Source organism: Hemibagrus wyckioides, linkage group LG28 (assembly GCF_019097595.1).
Source record: "Hemibagrus wyckioides isolate EC202008001 linkage group LG28, SWU_Hwy_1.0, whole genome shotgun sequence".
Taxonomy (NCBI): domain Eukaryota; kingdom Metazoa; phylum Chordata; class Actinopteri; order Siluriformes; family Bagridae; genus Hemibagrus; species Hemibagrus wyckioides.
Window position 1 is genome coordinate 13,690,771 of NC_080737.1, and position 21,253 is coordinate 13,712,023.

Sequence of the window (21,253 nt, forward strand, 5' to 3'; positions counted from 1 at the left end):
ACCCAGAGCCTTAACCACTTGAACCAGCAGTGACCCTATGCTTCAGTAACTGCTATGCAAGATCACTACTGTAATGAAGTTTGACATAGCACGAGAGAATTATTTACCATGACGAGGCAAAGTTTTTGGAAGCGGCTACGTGCATCAAAACCACAGATTCCTAGAAGACTTTTGTTCTGATCTAACGTAGAAGCCAAGTCTTAATCTGCCACTGCAACCAACGAGGTCCTGACCATCACGTAGCAGATTAAACATTGACTGAAAAGGACCTTGAGCAATCACAGGGTGAAGTGAAATCCCTGAGCTTGCCACAGGAAATGACTCTGCTATAAACCCAGATGGTGCTTTTAAGCTAAAAGGTATAAATATATTATACACAAGAACAAGGTGTGCTTGGCTAAATAACGGGTGTAAAAAAAAAAAGGGAAACTGACCTGGGCACCGAGCCCCCGTGTTCTCTGCGCTGGTGAGCAGCTGAAAGATGCGTCAGATGTCAAGCATCAGCAAAACAGCTTGTGACAAAAAGACGCAGTTGTGCAATATAAAGCCGGCGTGCATGCACACACAGCACACTGTACCGCTAACTGTACAGACACGCCAAATGTTTCGTTAATTCTAAACGAAATAAACAGCTATTGTGTTATATAGAACACTTGTTTGTTCTAGTTCGCTATGTGCAGGCACGCATGTCTTCCCACACAACTTGCTGATCTATCTGTTCTAAGTATAAATTGGAACAAATGCCAAAGCTCTAAATACTGGTGTGATGAAGTATCTCCGCATTGCAAAATGTAACTTAATGATGCAGACAGACACAAACAAACACATTAATCTGGACTCGCTGGAGAGACGTGACCGGTATATGCACCTGACCCGAGTATGCCAGCCTTAAAGGTTAAAGGTAATATATAAAAAACACCGGTGGCTTCTTTTACGCTTAAACAACAATTGCTTCATTTTTGCTTAACATATCATGCTAAATTACTTATAAAAGAAAACTGCGTTTACATTTTGCTCTCCTTCTTCTATACAAGCGGATTCGGAGATCTGCTGCGCATGACGGCAGACAGATCTGATTTTCTTTCTTGGCCTCAGAGGAGAAGTTCACACTATGTGATTCATCGCTGTGAATATCGATATGAAATACTGAGGCTCATCGAGTGGTTGCTGCTGGAGTTTATAGCCAGTAGCTGCCCTAAAATTAGTCTGTGACTTGGAAACAGGGCTAAAATTAAATCATGTGCAATCTTAAAAATGAACCCCAAAATGCTGCATATAATCCTGCATTGCAGTCAAGTACCAACGCCTATATATATACACACGATATGATGATCTCTAATGTCTGGCTTGCTGACTTTGAGCCAGCGGGCTTGATTAGAGCGAGGAAATGTGAGAAAATCAAGAGAACTTCCCCAAAAACATCCTGCAATCTAATTCGTTCCACATCTGGCAAGGAACGAACCAATCCACACCACTCCTAAAGACACTTACACGTCTGACATTATCCACATCCTTCTTCAAGTTCACTCAAACAACAGACGTAAATCAGAGAGAGAGAGAGAGAGAGAGAGAGAGAGAGAGAGAGAGAGAGAGAGAGAGAGAGAGAGAGAGAGAGTAATCCAGATGGCAGGACAGAGGACGAACTGAAGTGAGGGGAGCGTAGAGGAGAGCATGACCTTCAAAAGGCCTCTGATGATCTCTGCAAACTTTAGAGCGCTATAGTTACTCTCCGAGTTTGTCTAGTCATTTTATGAAAAAAGTTCTAGCGAAAATGCTAATGAGGTCACGGCGCGTCAATATCGTGGTATTATTAATTCCCCCCCCCCGAGTTTGCGGAATATTAAACTGCTTTTCATAAGGTGCTTTAAAAGCACAGGTCATACCGCAGAACGACCAAGAGGCCACGCTGCCACTATAAATGAGAACAAACAATGACTCAACATTTCCTGCATTACGCAACACGACTCCTCGCCTTATCAACACACTGGCTGACCTGAGTTAACCTAGAGATGTAGAGGAAAGAAAAAAAATACTGCAATGAACATGTGGTAGCTGAGGAAAGCCCTTCACATGGTCACATTCTGACCATCTCTATTACAGGCATGTGGCAAGAGCACAATGATTTTAAATCATGCAGATTCAGGTCAAAAGCTTCACTTGATGTTTACATCAAAAAATATTTTATTTAGGAAAATATGATCTCTGAGACTTTGACCATGGCATGGATGTGAGTATGGCATGGCATGGATGTGACCATGGCATGGCATGGATGTGAGTATGGCATGGATGTGACCATGGATGTGACCACAGCATGGATGTGGGCATGGATGTGAGTATGGCATGGCATGGATGTGAGTATGGCATGGATGTGACCATGGATGTGACCACAGCATGGATGTGGGCATGGATGTGAGTATGGCATGGCATGGATGTGAGTATGGCATGGATGTGACCATGGATGTGACCACAGCATGGATGTGGGCATGGATGTGAGTATGGCATGACATGGATGTGAGTATGGCATGACATGGATGTGAGTATGGCATGGATGTGACCATGGCTGTGACCACAGCATGGATGTGGGCATGGATGTGAGTATGGCATGACATGGATGTGACCACGGCATGGGGGGGGGGTGAACATTTCAGAAGGAGTAAAATAAAGAAGAAATGTGAGGCAAGTAAGAATTTTTGCCAACTGCATTAAACTGGCTCCTTACCTAACGTGATCTCTGAACACACCATCACCTGGATAGTGACTATATAATGAGGACATGATCAGTAAAAAATTGTTTGCTTTATCTGTTTGTTTATACACGAGAGCCATCTTTGATCACGAGTGATATGTAAAATTCGAGTTCATTTGCATCGTATTTAACCGGTGATAAACATTTCTGCCCTCAGGCCTGCTTTAAATCACTACGAACAGCATCATATTTCCAGAAACATCCCCGATATTACCCAGTTACGGGTTAACCCACTTGCAGAATTGTCTCTTTCCCCCACTAAACTCATCCTACATTAACACTGTCTCCAAGGCAAACTCCTAGCTCCCATCATCCATCAGTGCCAGTGTGCCGGCAGGCTGGAGACGGCATGGCAACACCCGGCACTCTGTGTAGCCAGACGTGCCAGACATTACCTGCTGAGCTCATGGAAGAATCAGACAGACGTTACTTGTGAGGGTCACAGTCTGTGCAGCAGTCAGACTATACACAAGATCAATACTGGCCTTTGAGGGCAACAATAAGAGTACTGAGGTACAGCTGACCAACACATAAGCAGCCATATTATAGTGATTTTCCACAGGCTATCTATCTGTGGTGTGATGAAATAAACCAAACTGCCAAAAGAATTGAACAGAAAGCCAACAGGCTCTTATCTGTCCATCATATGCTTTGGTTTCTACACTGCATCAAAATCCACCCCATCTGATTTTTTAATGACATCATAAATCAGGATCTAACCCATGACACTGCAACCAAAGCACAGAACATTCCTCATGTCTGGTGTTTATGTCTGCGCTAGACGAAGCGGGTGACACAGACACCGGTCAGCTGTCAGTATGATATCAAAAGGAAGTCACAAAAGTCAAGCAAGGAGGAGGGATGAGTTGAAGACCAGAAAAGTTTAATCAAATCCTACAGTAATTACATGCTGGTTTTGGATTTTTATGTATGAAAGTAAGAGTATACGCTTAGAAATGTCAAAAACGAAGAGGGTGGGGAAAGAGGAGGTAGACTTTGCGAACTTTATGCAAGTTAATTAGCTCACGGATAAAAGAAGCACCAAACCACACCACTGATGCCGTGCATGAGCATCGAGAAGCATAAGAGCACTCTGAGGAAGCGTGTTCAGCTAATGTGATTAGCCGCTACATGTGGTCGGTTAATTCTACACTATAAATCCTCATTAGTCTGGTGCTTGAATGGAGAATCCAAAGAGGAGAAACACTGTGTTCAATGGAGAAGAAAAGAAAATCGAGGACCAATTAGACCTGCCGATCACGCTCGACATGGCTAATAACGGAACACGCAAGCAATGACCAGGCGTGCTAAACCTAGCCCAGAACCCGCCTTTCTGCGATCGCGCTAATATATCTCTGTTAGACGTCCGTTTCCATGAACTGACTCGATTAGTCACAGGATTAACATGAGGGATAGTGATGGTTCACTCCTCTCACATTACTAACATAACGTAACTTCTCTCCGTTTCTCCTCTCTGATAAAAACACTCCACCTCTTTCCAAAGAATCCATTAAACTGATGAATGGAATTCCAATCTTTCCATTTACACTTGGCTTGAAGCCACATAGGGGAGATGTGGCAGAAGCTCAAATTTTCAATTAGCAAATGGATCGTTTTTTGGAAAGCGTATGGAAAGAAATTCTTTTAAAAACCGCGTACTCTTTGCGAAAGCCTGATCGGCGTCCAAGTGTTACAGAAATACCTTCTTTTAAGATTATTGCTCGTTACACAGAGGAAGATCCCGACAAAGTCTTGGCTGAATTCGATTACAGGCTGCGGCATGACGGGTTCTCCGGGTCGAAATTATAGGAGGGAGATCCGCAAACAATAGAGATGTGACTAAAGATAATTACGTCGGTTTGTAGGACAATCCGGATGTCCTGCTGGTTAGCATGTTTCCTTTACATTTTACTGTTGCCACAAACAATATTCATAGCCATGACACTATAACCACCCTATAAGCTTTTAGGCAGTTTTTAATTTTAACTTCTCTGACACTGCCGCAAATTTGTTGCCAGTTAATTTATGTGCTCCAAGACACCAGATTTACTCAGTAATTAATTAGTCAAATATATTAGAGCAGGCACACACACACACACACACACACACACAAATCTGTCAAAGTTAAGCAGGCTGGTAGCATGCTATTAAACTGCATTTAAAATGGTTGTGTACATGTGTGTGTGTCTGTCTCCGTCTCTCTCCCTATCTGTCTCTCCCTCTCTCTCTCTGTCTCCCAGTCATTTTCTGTCCTCCTCTCTCTGTCTCCCCATCTTGCTCCCCCTTTGTCTCTCTCTCTTTCCCCGTGTCTCTCTCTCTCACCATGTCTCTTTCTATGTCTCTCTCCCTGTGTCTCTCTCTCTGTCTGTGCGTCTCTCTCTCTCTCCCTCCATGTTTCTTTCTATGTCTCCCTCTCTCTCTCTCTCTCTCTCTCCACGTCTTTGTGTGTGCGTCTCTCTCTCTAGCTTCTAATCCCTCCCTGCAAGTGACGGTAGAATTTGTATTGCAAATTAGAACTGTCTTGTAGTCCATAATTAAACTGAAAGATTTAACACACGACACTAGTTTGTTTTTCCGCTAAGCAGCAAAATGGATGATCAACTCGGCTCCTGGCAAAAACTAATATCGATGATTTTTAATGAATTAGCGAGCCGGAGGTTTGATACACAAGCCGAATTCACTTCAGTTCCAGGCTGGAACACTGCAGAAGGTGAAATTTAAAGCTTTGAAAGGGTTTAAACTCCAATCTGTTTTTATAGATGATATGTTTATATCTATTTTTTGGAGTTTTCAGGTTAAGTGATGTATTTTCGGTCTATTAAAAAGTCTGGCTAATTTGAAATTGGACAATGTGGCACATGGCTGGTTATGTTGACGAACAGGGCTTGTAGATACACGATATTGCCAAAAGTTTTGGGACACCTGCCTTTACATGTACATGAATGTAATATGGAGTTGGTCCATCCTTTGCAGCTATAACAGCTTCAACTCTTCCGGGAAGGCTTTCCACAAGGTTTAGGGAATTTTTGACCAGTCCTCTAGAAGCGCATTTGTGAGGTCAGGCCCTGATGTTGGACGAGAAGGTCTGGCTCGCAGTCTCCGCTCTAATTCATCCCAAAGATGTTCTATCAGGTTGAGGTCAGGGCTCTGTGCAGGCCAGTCAAGTTCCTCCACACCAAACTCGCTCATCCATGTCTTTATGGACCTTGCTTTGTGCACTGGTGTGCAGTCATGTTGGAACAGGAAGGGGTCATCCCCAAACTGTATGAAATTACAGTATGAAATTCTCCAAAATGTCTATAGAGTTCCTTTCACTGGAACTAAGGGGCCAAGCCCAACCCCTGAATTCAATGATTTGGAGGGGTGTCCCAAAACTTTTGGCAATACAAGTGTACGAGTGTGTTTACATCACGAAGATTGCTCTAATGCACAGTGGATGTTCAAAGGTGAGAGATGAAATCGTTTATGATATGAGCTTATCTCTCACGAGTGCCAAATTACACAACAGCAAACAAACACGTAGTGAAGCAAGAGGAACTGCAGCCAATTACTTCGAATTAGGAAATGGAACATGTGTTCAATGCTGTCGATGCACTTTTTGTGCTAGTGAAACGTGAATAAAGAAGAGAGAGAGAGAGAGAGAGAGAGAGATGGATCCTAAAACACCTGCAGCTCTCATCCTGTATTCTGGAAGCTTCTCTTGCCTCAGACAGAAGCAATAGATTCCCAGAGTGACTGAAAACTTCGAGAGCCTGAGATTTAACACCAGCCTCTCGGAAATCCACCTCCGATATTCGGGGCGTTACTCCATCCGATAAGGCTATCCATCACCATCTTTCCCCTCCTGCCTTGCATCCATCTTTCCTGCTGTACGGGTTCTCGTTGCAGCGATGACGACGTGGCGAGTCGTGCGGTGTTTCGGGAAAGCGCGAGTGTCGTGTTACTGAACCGCTCCGCATGGGTGTGTGATTACGCGGCGAGCTCCGAGAGAGATTTTTCGCTTCGAACAAGAACAGACCAAATTACAGAGAGAGAGAGAGAGAGAGAGAGAGAGTTAAAGTCTAAAACTCATACTCTTCTTACACTGCCCCAGATATACACCCATGAAAGAGAAAAACAAATCCTGCAGAAGATTTGGAGACAGAGAGATATTTGGAGGAAAAAGAAAAGAAAGAAGTGTGACAAACAGATCAGCTTCCCATAGCTTCACCTCTCACACTGATGCCTTTACATTTCTGCCATTTTCATCCAGAGCGGCTTATTATTTCTCTCATTTTATACAACCAGAGGAGCTTGCTCAGGGGTCCGGGTAGTGACAGCTTTTGGTGGACCTGAGATTCAAGCTCGCAACCTTCAACACCATTGCACTAGTCATCTTGTGTGTCGCTAACTAGCAGTGTATGAACAACTTAGCATTGTAAATAGGCTTCTTGAATTCAGAGTCCAAAGTGTTTGGTGTCTCCATTATTTCTACACTGCATTAACTACAACCACTGCGCTAGCAATAGCAATAGGACTGGTGTTCAAATAGCGTCTCTACGTAACATCAGCATGCCAGAAAACCTCTGGGAATAAAGAAAATACAGCAGCGATCACCAAAACCACTGCAAATGTTCCAAAATAAACATTGTTTTCTGCAATCTGACGAGACCGCATCCAGTGTCTAGATTATTATTGAGACGGTCTTAGCTTGTCACTACGGATGGATAAGACCTCTACGTAAACATGGCATGCGTGATGTCTCTGATGACCAGAACCCGAAAGTGCTTCCAGGATAGATTTTGCTTATACTTTCTTCATCAGAAGAAATCTGAGGCGCTGCTAGTTTGCAGAGATCTCCAACAGGATTTTCCACCGCATAACCAAGTCAGGGCCGAGACGAAAATAAACACGCTTGCGTTTTCTAACCGTACTTCACAGGCTGTTTTTTCCACATGCTGGATGTTTCGCGGGTTTTCCTCTGGTGGATGTGTGAAAGTGTGTGTGTGTGTGAAAGTGTGTGTGTGTGGAAGCAGGCTGCAAACTTGAAAATCTAAATATGGAAGAAGGAATCCTGATTCTAAGTTTCTACGCAGTGCTGCACTGAGAGAGAGAGAGAGCGCAAGCTGGAGAGAGAATGAGAAAAGAGAGAAAGAGAAAAAGAAAGAATTGAATTGAATATAATAAAAGTCTTTATTACATAGAGAGAGAGGAAGGAAAAGAGGGTTGGAGGGAGAAAGAAAGAAAGAAAGAAAGAAAGAAAGAAAGAAAGAAAGAAAGGGTTGGGAGAAAGAGAGCGAGAGAGTGAGAAAGAGCGAAAGAAAGAAAGAAAGAAAAAAAGAGCGAAAGAAAGAAAGAAGGAAAGAAAGAAAGAAAGAAAGAAAGAAGGAAAGAAAGAAAGGGTTGGGAGAAAGAGAGCGAGAGAGAGTGAGAAAGAGCGAAAGAAAGAAAAAGAAAAAAAGAGCGAAAGAAAGAAAGAGTGAATGAAAGAGTGAAAGAAAGAAAAAGAGAGAAGAGCAAAAGAAAGAATGAACGAACGAACGAAAGAAAGAAAGAAGTTGAATATAACAAAAGATTAAGATATAAAATATTAGCATGAGAGAGGTAGGGAGGGATGGAGAGGAATGAAGAGATGGAGAGAAAGAGAGAGAGAGAATGTATTTGTCAGTGAGAAAACTACAGAGACACTTGAGTGAATGCAGAGAAATGAAGAGTTTTCACTTCACTTCAGAAACGTTCCTCCTGCTCCTCCCTCACTCTGCACACACTTCCACTCTCTCTCTCTCCTCTGTTCTTTCCATCCGCTCCCAAGGAGACGCTGCTCTCACGACACAAAGATGGAGGACACGCTGTTTTGCACAGTCACTCTCCTCCTCTCCATCCTCCCTTCGCTGTTGCTGAAACGGTCGCTCCCTCGGGTTGGAGCTATCTTAAAGGAGACTAGGCAGGGATCAGTGCTCGGTCTGCCTGACTACCAGAAGGTACACAAACACATCGTTCTATTACACTGCTGCTGGAAAACAGACTCCATCCCTGAACACAACCTGAACCAAGCCACGTGTAGCAAAACTTTCATTTACTACATTCTGTATGCTTAACGTGACGAAGATGATGATGATGATGATGATGATCCTCAAATGCTGTTATATGAGGCATATAGTACAACTTCTGTTTAGTTTAAAACTTTACATCTCATTGTGTGAGAGAGAGAGAGTGAGAGAGAGAGAATAAAATTGAATTTAATAAAAGTCTTTATAACAAAAAATACGCATGAGAGAGGGAGGGAGGGGGAGGGGAGAGAGACGGAGGGAGGGAGGGAGAGCAAGCAGAAGAGAGAGGGTTGAGAGAAAGAGAGCGAGAGAGAGAAAGAAAGAGCGAAAGAAAGAGCGAAAGAGCAAAAGAAAAAGAAAGCAAAAGAAAGGGAGAGTGAAAGAAAGAGCAAAAGAAAGAAAGAGCGAAAGAAAGAAAGAGAAAGAGCAAAAGAAAGAACAAAAGAAAGAAAGAGCGAAAGAAAGAAAGAACAAAAGAAAGAAAGAGCGAAAGAAAGAAAGAGCGAAAGAAAGAAAGAAAGAGCGAAAGAAAGAGCGAAAGAAAGAAAGAAAGAAAGAAACCATAAAAGTTAGAATTACAAAAAGAATGATAGACAAAAAAGAAAGAGAGAGAAGAGACCAAAAAAGCACTGGAGATAGAGAGGGGGAAGAGAGAAAGTGACCGAGAGAGAAACAACTAAAAGCGAGTAACAGAGAGAGACAGAAAGTGACAGAGACAGAGCGCACACGAGAGAGAGAGAGAGAGAGAGAGAGAGAGAGAGAGAGATTAAAATAGAGAAAATGAATGAGCAAGGTGCTAAAGGCTGAAAATATACAGAATGTAGAGACTGTTCAGACCACCACACACACACACACACACACACACACACAAACACACACACATAGATTGCAGTCCTGTTTCCATGGCAACGGCCCGTGTTTTCCGGGCCTCTTTCTCTTTCAGAAATGGAATTCACACTCGTCTCCGTCTCCTCACACATCCTCCAGTCTGCTATCGCTTCCTTCTCTATAAACATGACGCTGCCACGTGGAGCTGCCCGAGGAACCTAATCTGATCAGGGGCTTTGCTCTGGATTAGATTATCTGTTATGGATTAGGACATCACTGTCAGACCATCTCTTTCTCTCTCTCACACACACACACACACACTGCACCATTCACTACGTTATCTTGCTGCATCATGGTCCAGATGCTCTGTATTACGTCCTACTGCACAGGATTTAGACACCAAACTCTTGCCTGTAACAATAACAGATACACTATATTGCCAAAAGTTTTGGGACACCCCTCCAAATCACTGAATACAGGTGTTGTTTTTCAGGGGTTGGTCTCGGCCCCTTAGTTCCAGTGAAAGGAACTCTTAATGCTTCAGCATACCAAGACATTTTGGACAATTTCATGCTCCCAACTTTTTTGGGGATGACCCCTTCCTGTTCCAACATGACTGCCCACCAGTGCACAAAGCAAGGTCCATAAAGACATGATTGGCTGAGGGAGTTTGGTGTGGAGGAACGTCACACTTCAGTCACATGATAGAACACCTTTTAGATGAATTAGAGCGACTTAGAGACTCCTTCTCGTCCAACATCAGTGCCTGACCTCACAAATATGCTTCTAGTGGAATGATCAAAAATTCCCATAAACACACTCCTAAACTTTGTGGAAAGCCTTCCCAGAAGAGCTGAAGCTGTTATAGCTGCAAAGGGCGGGTCAACTCCATATTACATTCATGTGCATGTAAAGGCAGGTGTCCCAAAACTTTTGGTAATAGTGTATCTACGAGAACATGAGCAAACTGCACGTGATTTCTTTCTACACATTCTATTGTTTTATTTTTCAGGAAAACTCCCCTTTAATCAGAGCAGTGAGAAGTGAAGTGTAAGGAAGAATGTGAGAATGTTTATTCGCTCCTCGTTATCTCTCTCTTTCTTTTCCTGAAGGATAATGCTATTTAATATTTCACACAGCAGAGTTTAAGAGCAGGAAGATGTGAAGGAGAGAGAGAGAGAGAGAGATCCTGCCTGAGCATGAAAAACACTGGACTTATGGAAAAAACAATGTTTTCTTCAAACCTCACAGATTTACTGATATGTCCAAATCAACTAAACAAACTCTCGATGCCCTTCACTCCAAGCACACGGGTCGAACCACAGCATCACTCATCACATTTCTCCACCAATTCCCACCATGACGAAAGCGATGTGTAGTGACCGGTCTGTTTTTTTTCCTCAGTGTATTACAGCATCCTCTCAGGCACTGTGGCTTGCTCTCTAGGGATACATTTACATTTTTTTTTACCTGTCCATTGTTTCTAATTCAATTCAGATCAATGTGGATAGATATATAAAAATGTAAAGAGAACATGAGCTTTGTAGACGATCTTCAGCTCAGATTCTGACCCAAACACATGAGGATAAAATGAGCTAGAGACAGAGAGAAAGACAGAGAGAGAGAGAGAGAGAGAGAGAGAGAGAGAGAGAGAGAGAGAAAGAAAAAGCAAAAGAAAGAGCAAAAGAAAGAAAGAAAGAGTGAAAGCAAGCAAGCAAGAAAGAGCGAAAGGGCAAAAGAGTGAAAGCAAGCAAGAAAGAGTAAAAGAAAGAAAGAAAGCACGAAAGCAAGCAAGAAAGAAAGAACAAAAGAGTGAAAGAAAGAAAAAGTGAAATAAAGAGCGAAAGAAAGAGCGAAAGAAAGAAAGGGCAAAAGAAAAAGACAAAAGAAAGAAAGAGCGAAAGAAAGAAAGAGCGAAAGAAAGAATGAAAGAAAGAAATGGCAAAAGAAAGAGCGAAAGAAAGAAAGAGCGAAAGAAAAAGAGCGAAAGAGAGAGAAAGAAAGAAAGAGCGGGTTTCCTTCAGGTTCTCCCACATGTCCAGGCAGGTGGATCAGAGTGAATTCTGCTCATGCTTTTTATTTGGACTGGTTTTCAAATAACCAAAGAAATAAACCTTCACCATCACCTTCACCTTCATCTTCACCATCACCATCATCACCTTCACCATCACCTTCATCATCATCTTCATCACCTTCATCATCATCTTCATCACCTTCACCATCACCTTCATCACCTTCACCATCACCTTCATCATCATCTTCATCACCTTCACCATCACCTTCATCACCTTCACCATCACCACCTTCACCATCACCACCTTCACCATCACCACCTTCACCATCACCTTCATCATCACCTTCACCATCACCATCACCTTCATCACCTTCACCTTCATCACCTTCACCATCTTCACCTTCACCATCACCTTCACCATCACCATCATCTTCACCATCACCATCATCACCTTCACCTTCATCATCACCTTCACCATCACCTTCACCATCACCATCATCTTCACCATCACCATCATCACCTTCACCTTCATCATCACCTTCACCATCACCATCATCTTCACCATCACCATCATCACCTTCACCTTCATCATCACCTTCATCATCACCTTCACCATCACCTTCACCATCACCTTCATCATCACCTTCACCATCTTCACCATCACCTTCACCATCACCTTCACCTTCACCATCATCTTCACCATCACCTTCATCATCACCTTCACCATCATCTTCACCATCACCACCTTCACCTTCATCATCACCTTCACCTTTACCATCACCTTCATCATCACCTTCACCTTTACCATCACCTTCATCATCACCTTTACCTTCTCCTGTTCCTCACCAGCAGGGTCACATGACTAAAAAGGTGTGAATCATACTCTGTGTTCAAATAAACCAGATGTTCCCTGCAGCACAGAGTCAGGGAGAGCTTTAGAGTAAAAGTCACACAGTCAAGATAGAAGCTCTGAAAAAAATAATATAATCTAATTTATTTGTGAGAGAAGAAAATGGAGATAAATTTCAGGTCTAATGTCCACATCATACACGTCAGTGTCACATCATACACGTCAGTGTCACGTCATACACGTCAGTGTCACGTCATGGTATCCTATCTCAGTTTAGTGCTACACACTCACCGGGAGAGAGGGGGAGAGAGGGAGAGAGAGAAAGAGAACGAAGAAGAGAGAGAAAGAAAAAGAGCAAAAGAGAGAGAAAGAGTGAGAGAAAGAAAGAGCGAGATAAAGAATGAGCACAAGAGTGAGTGAAAGAAAGAAAGAGCAAGAGAGAGAGAGAGAAATAGAGAAAGAAAGAGAGAAAGAGCGAGCAAAAGAAAGAATTATAGAAAAAAAATAAGAGGTCAGTGCTGGACACTGAGCCAGCTCATATGAGCCGCCATAGGAGTTATGACCCCCCCCCCCCACCACCACACACACACACACTCAGCTAGCTCATAATCATGCATGCGGAAGAAAGCAGATACTTGATAAGGAACCACCACACACACACAGCTGATGTTGCTGGTGTGATTGGTTTAGCCGTACACTGTAAGAGCGCACACACACACACACACACACACACACACACTGTAAGAGCATCAGAGACGGAAAAAGCTTCTGCTGTTCAATCAGAGCTGTTTAGCGCTCCGTCTGATACAATCACTCGTTACTTATCATCTAAAAACAGCAACACATCTCCACCTTACTGACCCGGAGCCTTCGGGAACAGAGGTCATCGCTATCATGGTCAAAACTCCACCATATGGATGACCACCACACACACACACGAGAGAGAGAGAGAGAGAGAGAGAGAGAGAGAGAGAGAAAGAAAGAAAAACAGAGAAAGAAAGAAAAATAGATAGATAAAGAAAGAAAGAAAGAAGAGAGAGAGAGAGAGAGAGAGAGAGAAAGAAAGAAAGAAAGAAAGAAAGAAAGAAAGAAAGAAAAAGAAAGAAAGTCAATACAAATCATTACAAAATGTTTTTAAAATCAAAAAGAGCCTTTTATTAGTGTGCACTTGATCAGGGTTATACAGTTTTCTCTGTTGATGAGTTTCTGAGTCTGATCTGGATCGTGTTGAAATACTTTTCAGAAATCCATCAGAAACCATTTAAAGAGAGAAACTGGACTGAAGTGGTGTCTGTCTGCAGAAATCCAGACTCTGGATGGAGTCTAGACAGCAAACACACCACAGCCCACTGTACTAAACATCAGTGCTTTACTTTAGTCACGATTCCACAAACCAACTCTTTATTCCATATTACCCATCATCTCTTCACAGATACACAGACACTATACGTATCGCTCATCTCAAACATGCTGCATCAATTTAGACTCGAAAAACACCTCCAAACAACTCTTCCTCGACTCCTCCTCCTCACTGAGACTGCACGGCGACTTTCACCTCCATTTTCTCAGAAGCAATCAATCAGTATGTAACCTTGTCTATATTGCTAACTGAATAGAGGCTTTAGGAGTCTCCCAACCCCCCTGAGACTGGATCAGCCAATCAGAGGCAGTGACCGAGGCATGGAGAGGTGTCGAGAGGTCATCTGTAGATGATAAACACACAGAGACACCGCTCGGCTCGGACGAACAGTGCCTCCTTTCATACTCCAGAATTATAATAAACAGACATGATGGAGGACTGAGAGATACACTTGCCAAAAGTTTTGGGACATCTGCCTTTACATGCACATGAATGTAATATGGAGTTGTTCCTCCCTTTGCAGCTATAACAGCTTCAACTCTTCTGGATAGGCTTTCCACAAGGTTCAGGAGTGTGTTCATGGGAAATTTTGACCGTTCCTCTAAAAGCGCATTTGTGTGGTCAGGCACTGATGTTGGGCGAGAAGGTCTGGCTCACAGTCTCCGCTCTAATTCATCCCAAAGATGTTCTATCAGGTTGAGGTCAGGACAGGGAGCATGGAATTGTCCAAATGTCTTGGTATGCTGAAGCATTAAGAGTTCCTTTCACTGGACCTAACCCCTGAATTCAATGATTTGATGAGGTGTCCCAAAACCTTTGGCAATATAGTGTATTCGAGATTGGATAGAAGATGTAAAACTAATCTTTGTAGATAAAGAGAAAGGACAGAAAAAGAAGGAAGGACTGAGGGTTCAGGGACAAAAAATAAAAATAAAAAACAGATGAAAAGATAGATGGAGAAATAGTTGATGCACCAAAGAATGAAAGACAGTGACTGTTAAAGAAATGGACAAAGAAATAGGAACGGAGACTGAGAATGATAGACAGAGAACGGAGAAAGAGAGAATACCTTGAGACAGAGGAAAAGGAAAAACAAAGAGATAGAGACAGAGTGTGAAGTAGACAGGACGAACATGGAAAGAGAAACACGGACAGAGAGAGAGAGAGAGAGAGAGAGAGAGAGAAAGAAGGGCAGATACTGTCTAATACTGTAAGAGCATTCAGACATGTCCATAAAGCTGACTGAAACAAATTGAATAACAGAAGGAGAGAGAGACTGCCCGAGGCAAGAAAAGAAAAGAAAAAAAGAAAGCAAGAAAGGTTGTAGTGGAATATGATGGACAATTCTGGGTCCATTTACTAGAAGAACAAAATGAACTCTTTCCAGAACTTTCCTCTAAAGCGCACAGAGCAAAACCATGTCCCTGAGACAACACTGCTCGCTGCCGGTTACACAAACGGTCATAATAAAATCAAAAGTATCGGAACAGCATGTTTCTCTCTCTCTCTCTCTCTCTCTCTCTCTCCCTCAGCACAGGATGCTCAGTCATTCCAGTTGGCATGGTGAGCTCATGTGGCATGCCATCTTTCTTAGTGGACAGCACTAACACACACACACAATAGATCATCAACACTCTTTCACTCTCTCTCTCACACACACACTCCACTTACGAAGCAGTTGAGCATGGAGCAGGAGACGCGGTTGACCCGGCTCATGGCGAGAGGGGGCAGGGCTCGGTCGCCCTGGAGGCACACACTCGCAGGAGCAGCGCTATCGGCAAAACCATCCTTCCTTCTCCGGCTGCTTTGACGCCTTTCTCCTTGCTCTCTCATACACACGAGGTACAGACACAGCCCTGCCGCCCTACGCTTTCTTTACACACACACACACACACACACACACACACACACACTGCTGGGTCAGGAGAGCAGGCAAGATGCCATTAAAGAGGAAAGAAAACACGTACACAGACACACGTCTAATCCGTTTGACCCTGTTGCTCAAAAAATATGACGACGACAGTCTGAGAGCAGCACTTGAAGCAAAAAAAGAAAGAAAGAAGAGAAGCGACGGTGGCTGGACTGAAGATGGAGAGCGACAGAGAGGCAGCGAGCGAAAGAAACTGGGTATTGCCTGGTGCTAAGCTCCGCCCCCTGACAATCGCATCCCCTCCGCTCACGTGCATCTCGTGCTCCTCCCTCCCCTCTCACCCTTCACCGAGATTTCATCTGCACTAGTCTGCTACCTCAGCAACAGCAGCCAGTGCACCACACACACACACCTTATTTCGAGGACGATCCTTATCTGAGCTTACATGTGTGATGCTCACTGTCAATAATGACTACCGAATCGTCCTCTTTCATACACACACACACACACACACACACAGTAGTAGAGGAGAGATGCATTCTCCTCCGTGCTGCATGGCTGAAGGAGGAGGAGGAGGAGGGGCGATGCATCGACGTACAGTCACGATGGTCGAGAGAGGTAGAGAAATAAAAGGCAAGCAGAAAGAGAGAGAGAGCGAGAGCGGAAGTGAAAGGGGGCGCCAGTGAGCACGCAGAGTGCACCAATGACACAGCAATCTCAAACATTCACCGCCACCCCCCCCCCAACTAACACACAACCCCTTCGCCACCCCCTCCCCCCCTCAGCATCACTCTGCAGCATCTACGGCGCTAGGATGCGCTGTTACTCACGTTCCTCTCCGAGAACACGCTGTACCGGTCAAATGCGCCTATAACCACTAAGCATCGGCCTGTGCTGAACGTGACCTAGCGTATGATGTACCGCTGTCTCCTCTGCAGTGACGTGTATCACGCGCACTTGCTGTGCATCCTACGCGACTCCCTCCGTGCATCCTTGTGGAATCGGCCGGTGGGGGGTGGGGTGGTGTGGGGGGTCACGTCTCCCGTGTCACGAAATGCCAGTCGCTAATCAATGAGATTTCGATTCTGAGTGCCAGTTACAAATGGACTGACACGCATCCTGAACTAGAGGGAAAAGCACTAGCCGAACAAGGTTCCTGTTCAACTGCATTTTGCCTCACGGGCAGCAGAGGGCATTACAAATCTAATTTGGTTCGAATTGGTCAGGAAATAAATTCTTGATTACATCTCGAGATCCTGGTTTTAGATTTTTGGAGTGTCAAAATGTCTTCATTCAAAATGTCTTCATTCATTTTCAGCTTATTGATTTCTGATTCAGCCGCTTAGGTGTGATTTTTACAGAATGGGGGGAGAGAGAGAGAGAGAGAGGGAGAGAGAGGGAGAGAGAGTGTAGAAAGGAAAAGAGAGGGAGAGGACGAGGGAGAAGACAGAGAGCGAGAGGGAGTAGAGAGAGAGAGAAGAGAGGACAAGAGAGAGAGGGAGGAGGATGGAGAGAGGAAAAGAGAGAGAGAGAGAGGCAGGATGGAGAGAGGAAAAGGGAGGGAGAAAGAGAGAGAGAGAGGGGGAGAGTAGAAAGGAAAAGAGAGGGAGAGGGAGTAGAGAGAGAGGATAGAGAGAGAGAGGGAGAGGACAAGAGAGAGGGAGGAGGATGGAGAGAGGAAAAGGGAGAGAGAGAAAGAGAGAGAGAGGGGGGATAGAGAGAAAGAGAGAGAGAGGAGATAGAGAGAAAGAGAGGGAGAGTAGAAAGGAAAAGAGAGGGAGAGGACGAGGGAGAAGACAGAGATCGAGAGGGAGTAGAGAGAGAGAACAGAGGACAAGAGAGAGGGAGGAGGATGGAGAGAGGAAAAGAGAGAGAGAGAGAGAGGGAGGCAGGATGGAGAGAGGAAAAGGGAGGGAGAGAGAGAGGGAGGCAGGATGGAGAGAGGAAAAGGGAGGGAGAGAGAGAGAGACTGGCAATTATCTGATTAGTTTGAGTGAATATTAGGATCAGGAGTGTTAGTGTAGGGAAATACCATGAAAAAGATTATTAAATTGAAATAAAATTGAAAAAATACATTAAGTAACTAACTAACTAAATAAATGCCAAAAAAACTAGCCAAAAACTGTCAAATTAATTAATTAATTACTTTTAACACAGACACTGAAAATGAGTGAGAGAAAAGCCTTCTTTTTCCCCTCTCTCCTCCCGCATGTGGAAACAGGTTTAATGAGGGACATTCTGCCCCAGGATTTCCCCACAGTGGCTTTAATCTACTTGTTGAAAACACACAAACACTGTTCAACACACACTCTCGGATACACAACACACACACTCTCGGATACACAACACACACAAACACTGTTCAACACACACTCTCGGATACACAACACACACACTCTCGGATACACAACACACACAAACACACACACTCTCGGATACACAACACACACAAACACACACTCTCGGATACACAACACACACAAACACACACACTCTCGGATACACAACACACACAAACACACACACTCTCGGATACACAACACACACAAACACACACACTCTCGGATACACAACACACACAAACACTGTTCAACACACACTCTCGGATACACAACACACACACTCTCGGATACACAACACACACAAACACACACACTCTCGGATACACAACACACACAAACACTGTTCAACACACACTCTCGGATACACAACACACACACTCTCGGATACACAACACACACAAACACACACACTCTCGGATACACAACACACACAAACACTGTTCAACACACACTCTCGGATACACAACACACACACTCTCGGATACACAACACACAAACACACACACTCTCGGATACACAACACACACAAACACACACTCTCGGATACACAACACACACAAACACTGTTCAACACACTCTCGGATACACAACACACACAAACACACACTCTCGGATACACAACACACACAAACACACACTCTCGGATACACAACACACAAACACTGTTCAACACACACTCTCGGATACACAACACACACAAACACACACACTCTCGGATACACAACACACAAACACTGTTCAACACACACTCTCGGATACACAACACACACAAACACACACACTCTCGGATACACAACACACACAAACACACACACTCTCGGATACACAACACACACAAACACACACACTCTCGGATACACAACACACACTTTAGATAGAGGTCTGGTCCAATTCTGTGTCTTTGATACATGATACATTTATCAGCGCATCATAACCAATAGTGAATGATCAGAAGGACAAGTGAGGGAACTCTCTCTCTCTCTCTTATTCTCTCTCTCCCTCTTTCTCTCCTCACTCACTCTCACTTATTCTCGCTCTCCCTCTCGCTCTCCTCACTCACTCATTCTCTCTCGCCCTCTCTTTTCCTCTCTCTCTCTCTCTCTCTCTCTCTCTCTCTCACTCACTTATTCTCGCTCTCCCTCTCTCTCTCCTCACTCACTCTCTCTCGCCCTCTCTTTTCCTCTCTCTCTCTCTCACTCACTTATTCTCGCTCTCCCTCTCCTCACTCACTCTCGCCCTCTCTTTTCCTCTCTCTCTCTCTCTCTCTCACTCACTCTCACTCATTCTCTCTCGCCCTCTCTTTTCCTCTCTCTCTCTCTCTTCTCACTCTCACTCATTCTCTCTCTCCCTCTTTCTTCTCACTCGCTCATTCTCTCCCTCCCTCTCTTTTCCTTTCTCTTGCTCTCTCTTCTCATTCTCAGTCTCTCATTCTCTCCCTCCCTCTTTCTTCTCACTCACCCTCTCTTTTCCTTTCTCTCTCTTCTCACTCTCACTCACTTATTCTCTCTCTCCCTCTTTCTTCTCACTCGCTCATTCTCTCTCTCCCTCTCTTTTCCTTTCTCTTGCTCTCTCTTCTCACTCTCAATCTCTCATTCTGTCCCTCTTTCTTCTCACTCTCACTCACCCTCTCTTTTCCTTTCTCTCTCTCTTCTCACTCTCAATCTCTCATTCTCTCTCTCCCTCTCTTACACACAAACAGCTACACCTGATATGCCCCCCTGTTTGGGGCTATTTTTGGAAAGGAGGACACCCTGAATTCTACTCCTCTGAACACAAACATGTTTCTTCACATGGCCAGAGTCACGAGAGAGCTCGATAACACCGCACCAGAAACTAGGGGCTGCATTAAAAGAGTCGGTCTATTTACAGGTGATTCAATGATTCATAAAAAGACAACGCGTGAATCATATATTTGGTTCTCGATGTTGCAATAACTTCAGTTTAAAATATGAACTTGCTTTATTGTTGGGCTTGAAAACAGACCTATAACACAGCACTGTGCGGTACAGAACGGTCAGTGCCGCTGTTGCAGTGCCTTCACTACGGTATTATATCCTGGTATTATATTTTATATTCCTGGACCGTACAGCCTGTATTCTGTAGTGCTGGTTTCCATTCACTGGAACCAGCATGACGATGTCCATGTGCATGAAGTCCAGCTCCATGAAGAAGAAGAACTCCTGCACAAAACCCTGACCTCAACCCCACTGAACACCTTTGGGATGACCTGTTCGCTCCTTGCCTGACCTCAATAAAGCTCTTATGGCTGAACGAGTCCAACACCCAAATCTAGAGGAAAGCCTTCCCAATAGTGTGAAGTAAAGATTATTATAACAGCAAGGAAGGGCTTAAAACAACAACAACAACAACAACAACAACAACCCACTGAAGTGACCTTTGTATTACCAGACACACATTACTGATACACTATTCAATACAGGTGAAGTGAATAACACTGATTATCTCCACATCATGACTCCTGTTAGTGGGTGGGATATATTAGGCAGCAAGTGAACATTTTGTCCTCAAAGTTGATGTGTTAGAAGCAGGAAAAATGGACAAGCGTAAGGATTTGAGCGAGTTTGACGAAGGGCCAAATTTTGATGGCTAGACGACTGGATCAGAACATCTCCAAAACTGCAGCTCTTGTGGGGTGTTCCCGGTCTGCAGTGGTCAGTATCTATTAGAAGTGGTCCAAGGAAGGAACAGTGGTGAACCGGTGACAGGGTCATGGACGGTCAAGGCTCATTGATGCAGGTGGAGAGTGAAGGCTGGCCCGTGTGATCCGATCCAACAGACGAGCTACTGTTGCTCAAACTGTTGAAGAAGCTAATGCTGGTTCTGATAGAAAGTTGTCAAAAAATACACACCGCATGATGGGTCAGGGCTGTTTTGGCAGCAAAAAGGGCGACCAACACAATGGTCATGATGAGAATAATTTACAGCTGGGTTTTCTTCAGCACAGGTGAAAAAACAAAAATAAATAAATAAATCATCAGATTAGACCCGGAGCACTCGGCTTAACATTTCTTCATTCCTCGGTGCAAACCAACAACAGCTTAATCAAGTAAGAACGTCGAGATTACAAGTCAGAAACATGTTCGCTGTGGCATGTGGAGCGTTAAATGACGTCGGGCCGGAGGGAAGAAGTCACCGTCGACGTGGCAGATTATAAAGATTATAAAAGACGTTTGGAAAACAAGGACATTGTGAG

At 44.0% G+C, this 21,253-nt stretch overlaps 1 protein-coding gene across 6 annotated transcripts in view; it reads right to left on the reverse strand.

Moving 5' to 3' along the window:
• Positions 1-21,253, reverse strand: part of mtmr4 (myotubularin related protein 4) — a 70,125-nt gene that overhangs the window by 28,586 nt on the left and 20,286 nt on the right. For 2 of the 6 annotated variants that reach the window (XM_058382946.1, XM_058382945.1), the window contains exon 1: positions 15,499-15,927. The exons of 3 other annotated variants lie outside the window; for them this stretch is intronic. In XM_058382946.1, coding sequence (XP_058238929.1) covers positions 15,499-15,660 — 162 coding nt within the window. In that variant the 5' untranslated portion in view covers positions 15,661-15,927. Of the gene's footprint in view, positions 1-434; positions 454-15,498; positions 15,928-21,253 lie in introns of those variants that run through there. One more of the 6 variants, XM_058382950.1, reaches the window with a different exon arrangement.